Genomic DNA, 5,000 nt, shown 5'->3' with positions numbered 1-5,000 from the left:
GTCTTTCTGTCCACCACTGAGTGTGTTTGTCAAATGATCAGATTTACAGGAAGAGAAGGACAAGCCCTTCAGCACCCCCCCCCCACCACCACCACCACAAACTGAGCCTGACAAATGTCAAAAGGAAAGCGTGAAACGTACTTGTTGTCACTGCGTTTCTTATTCTTTATTGTACTTCTGTCTGAACTCCATTTCCCATGATACATTGAGGAATGGAAACACAGGAAGTATACTGTTGTCATGAAGACAGTGGCCGTTTCTCAATACCAAGTACGCCAAGTTCGGACTTACTTGGCAGTTCGGACTTAGCAAGTTCGACTTGGGAGTACAGTGTCTCCAGGACGGGAGGACGCAGGACCGTCATTCTGCAGTTGGGACAGCAGCGTACTTGATGACGTTAGCAGGACGACACATCTCCGAAAACTTTGGAGCAAATTTTAAACTACGCGCTATCCTGATGAATCGACCACAGATTTTAAGTTTTAATGTCCACTTTCTCACATAAAATAATCTTAAAACCACATTCCGTACTACTAAAACAGCAGTATTTCCAAACTTGTAACTTGTAGTTGTGAGTCCTCTCCTCCAGCATTGTTGCGACGAAATGCATTCTGGGATACGTGGTTGCCCCAAGTCCGCACAAGTCACCATCCGATGCATCCTCGATAAAGTGGGAGGGGCAAGAACACATCCGGGTATTTGAGCGTACTTGTCGAGATGCGGACTTGAGAATTGGAACCGTACTTGGACTCAGAGTGATGACGTTTCTCAAGTACACAAGAACACAAGAACAGAGAAGAACGCATATTGAGAAACGGCCAGTGAGTTAGCTGTCAGCTACACCTTGAACAGCTCCTGTTAGCGGCTGCTGTTAGCGGCTCCTGTTAGCGGCTGCTGTTAGGGGCTCCTGTTAGCAGCTGCTGTTAGCGGCTCCTGTTAGCGGCTGCTGTTAGGGGCTCCTGTTAGCAGCTCCTGTTAGGGGCTCCTGTTAGCAGCTCCTGTTAGCGGCTCCTGTTAGCAGCTCCTGTTAGGGGCTCCTGTTAGCAGCTCCTGTTAGGGGCTCCTGTTAGCAGCTGCTGTTAGCGGCTCCTGTTAGCGGCTGCTGTTAGGGGCTCCTGTTAGCAGCTCCTGTTAGGGGCTCCTGTTAGCAGCTCCTGTTAGCGGCTCCTGTTAGCAGCTCCTGTTAGCGGCTCCTGTTAGCAGCTCCTGTTAGGGGCTCCTGTTAGCAGCTCCTGTTAGCAGCTGCTGTTAGCGGCTCCTGTTAGCAGCTCCTGTTAGGGGCTCCTGTTAGCGGCTGCTGTTCGCGGCTCCTGTTAGCGGCTCCTGTTAGCAGCTGCTGTTAGCGGCTCCTGTTAGCGGCTCCTGTTAGGGGCTTCTGTTAGCAGCTGCTGTTAGCGGCTCCTGTTAGCAGCTCCTGTTAGCAGCTGCTGTTAGCGGCTCCTGTTAGCAGCTCCTGTTAGCGGCTGCTGTTAGCGGCTCCTGTTAGCGGCTCCTGTTAGCAGCTGCTGTTAGCAGCTCCTGTTAGCAGCTCTTGTTAGCAGCTGCTGTTAGCGGCTCCTGTTAGCAGCTGCTGTTAGCGGCTCCTGTTAGCGGCTGCTGTTAGCAACTGCTGTTAGTGGCCCCTGTTAGCGGCTCCTGTTAGGGGCTCCTGTTAGCAGCTCCTGTTAGCGGCTCCTGTTAGCGGCTCCTGTTAGCAGCTGCTGTTAGCGGCTCCTGTTAGCAGCTCCTGTTAGGGGCTCCTGTTAGCGGCTCCTGTTAGCAGCTCCTGTTAGGGGCTCCTGTTAGCGGCTCCTGTTAGCAGCTGCTGTTAGCGGCTCCTGTTAGCAGCTCCTGTTAGCGGCTCTTAGCAGCTCCTGTTAGCAGCTCCTGTTAGGGGCTCCTGTTAGCGGCTCCTGTTAGCAGCTCCTGTTAGCGGCTCCTGTTAGCAGCTCCTGTTAGGGGCTCCTGTTAGCGGCTCCTGTTAGCGGCTCCTGTTAGCAGCTGCTGTTGTTCTCACTCCCATCTTGTCACATATGGACGCCCGTCAGCATCATTTCAACCTGCAGGGCTTCGCGGTCCAGTTAGTGATAATTAACATGAAATGTCCAGTTCACTGTCAACTTTCCAAATAAACGTTGCTGAGAACAATAAACACGTGGTTAGCACCGTGAAACGGTCACACCTTGATTAGGTTCAGGAAAAGACAGTGTTTAATTTAAAATAAGGACGTGCTTTATGGTTTGCAGACTGAAGACCTCTCGTGGTTTGATGTGTCAGGACTGAGAACAGGTTGTCTATAAATGTCTACTGGACCACCCTGCATGTCAAAGGGGGACCCAGTGCCCTGGGGGTCCTGACCAGGTGTATGTCCGTCAGGTGTCACTGCTGCAGGAGATGGAGGAGATGTTGGACTGTGCTTTAGCGAGGCTAAGCTAACACGTCCTGAAGACAGAAAACAGCTGATTTGTCTAAATGTTGTTCCTTTAAACTCAAAGTGGTCTCTTGTCCATCTGTCCTGTCTCTGTACAGTAACTGCTGAGTCATGTCTGCCGCAATGGACGACACAGACAACGTGTTCGGTGAGTCTCACACGCTTTGAGTACATTTACTCGTGTACTGGACTCAAGTACAACTCAGAGGTACTTGTACTTCAGTACATTTTTTACATGACATGTTCTACTTCTACTCTACCTCAGGAAGTTATTGATCATCTGTTGTTTTAATGGTTTATTGATCTCTGCTGTGGAATCATGTGATGTTTGATCTTCTCGGATGTCTGATTGGCTGCTTTTCCTCTCAATCATCTGATGTGTTTGTAAGCATGTGGACCAAACAAACATGGTGAAGGCGTCACTTTGAGCTCATCGTGAGCACATTTCCAATGTTTCCAAACCAATCAATCGATCGATTCATTTTACTGCATTATTTTTTTTATTCAAGCATCTTTTTAGGAGAAAATTGCCTGTAACTAAAATTATTTTGTTTTAAATGTGTCGATAAAGTTTCATAATGGCCTTCCTGAACGTCGCTGTATGCACCTGCACACCTGTGCCAGCACCTGTCCGGTTCTCCTTTGTTCTAAGTGATGTTCCTGAAGTTACTCACATCAGAACGTCACACAGCCCTCACACACACACACACACACACACACACACACACACACACACACACACACACACACACACACACACACACACACACACAAAGGAACGACTGGCAGCGTCGAGCGGCGTTCACCAGCGGCAACAGTTACCAACGGTTGCAGCTTCATTGAGAATTCAAGGCCATCAAACTTCCCTAAAACTCGCGCTCATCGTTGACTTACACATTTCCCATCTCGCAATGAGAAAGGAGGACATGAGCGGAGACACGGTCCCGGTCGAGTCTGTCCCGCCTGCCGGCGGCTCATTGGATACATGTGTTCATGCTAACGAGATGCTAACGTGTGCGGGTACGCTTCTGTGTTCTGGCTTTGAGACTGACCTCAGACTGATTAAACGCCATGAATGCTGATTTGGACGTTGGTTACCATAGCGACAATAGAAGCTTCCGGCCTCACCACGTGCTTCTAAATGGCAGCTGAACATAAAACAGGAGTGGAATAACGACCTGATCGGCGTTCTGTAGCTCACAGCTTCAGTCTGGTTTCAGTCACAATCAGTCACTTCAGACGCTTCGATCCAAAGCGACGTTCAGATGAATCACCGATGGCGCCGCAAAGTTCACCCAGGGATCGAACCACCGACCTCCTGAACGGTGGACGCTCTACCTCCTGAGCCACAGCCGTTCCTGCCGGACAGTTGTTGGCGTCGTGGTCGTTTTCAGCTTTCATTATTTATTTGATCTTTTCACTGCAAACAAACATCTGAAACGCGATAAATGAGGAAGAAAAGACGGAACCTCGTCGTCACTCTTTTCATCTGCCGTCCTTTTCTTCTCTTTTCTCTCTAATGTCTCTCCATCCTCCCCCGCTAATATACTTACCTCTCTCCTCTGAGCTCTCCCCCACCTCTCCCATCAGTCATTTCATGTCATCCCTCCATCCTCCCCTCCTTTATTCAATCTGTTCTCTCTCTGTCTGACCAGCGTTTCACCACCTGAAGCTCAGAGTCTTCCTCTCTCCATTTTTCTCTCTGCTCGTCTTCCTCGTTTCCTCCACCTCCTTATAGGTTTACTCCCGTCTCCCCTCCCCCGTCTCTTCCGTCTCTCTTCTGGGAAATAAACTGCTGCCAGCTTGTTGTGGGGGAGGAGACACAGAGGAGGTCTTTGTACTCTACACAGATCATGTCCACATTGTGTCCACATTGTGTCCAAACAGAAGACATTAAACTTTTCTCTTTGTCCTAAAATCTTTGAACGTATTTCTCGGTCTGTCCAATCAGCAAAGTCCAATGATCAAATGATGAACTCATGCAGTCCCCTTTAAGCACGGCCACGCCCCGACGTCCACCTGCCAGGGAACACCTGCAGACAAAGGTCAGGGCATAGAAAACACAGAGAGACGCCTTCAGGTTAAAAGTCATCTCAAACATTTTCAGCTTCAGCCGATTTTCTCCTGAAACAATGCTGAAGGTCGTCTCAGTGAAAAACAGCAGATGATTATTTCTGCCTTAATTTTACTCCATCAGCGTTCATCTCGACCGTCCTTCTTTCTTCTATGATTAAAACATATTTTCACGTGGAAACGTTGAATTTGTGTGGTTTTAAAATCTGAACACTTTAATTTAAATAAAAGTCTTCAGAATTCAGACGAAATGTTGAAGTTTAAAACTTCGACTGTCCTTTTTCGGTCGACTCTCAGAAGTCATGTTTCCATCCGTCTTAAGTGAATTCTTCATCGTCATCTTCTTCGTCTTCTTCTTCTACTGTTTTTTTCTTTATTTTGCCATTTCCATCAAACATTTCCAATGTGATCCTTCGCAATGAGCATGAAAACTCTTTGATGGCGTCTGCACTGTGAGGACGTTTGAGGCGTCCACTCGAGGACAGAGCCGCTGAGACGTTCAGGTTCAGGTTAGACT

At 48.5% G+C, this 5,000-nt stretch overlaps 1 protein-coding gene across 1 annotated transcript in view; it reads left to right on the top strand.

Annotated features, from left to right (window-relative positions):
* Positions 1-5,000, top strand: part of samd14 (sterile alpha motif domain containing 14) — a 13,822-nt gene that overhangs the window by 2,435 nt on the left and 6,387 nt on the right. Inside the window, exon 2 of the mRNA XM_070980905.1 lies at positions 2,509-2,558. Coding sequence (XP_070837006.1) covers positions 2,522-2,558 — 37 coding nt within the window. The 5' untranslated portion in view covers positions 2,509-2,521. The remainder of the gene's footprint in view (positions 1-2,508; positions 2,559-5,000) is intronic.

This window comes from Chaetodon trifascialis, chromosome 15, assembly GCF_039877785.1.
Source record: "Chaetodon trifascialis isolate fChaTrf1 chromosome 15, fChaTrf1.hap1, whole genome shotgun sequence".
Classification (NCBI taxonomy): domain Eukaryota; kingdom Metazoa; phylum Chordata; class Actinopteri; order Chaetodontiformes; family Chaetodontidae; genus Chaetodon; species Chaetodon trifascialis.
The sequence above is the reverse complement of the archived record's forward strand: the minus strand, read 5'-3'. Positions and strand labels throughout refer to the sequence as shown.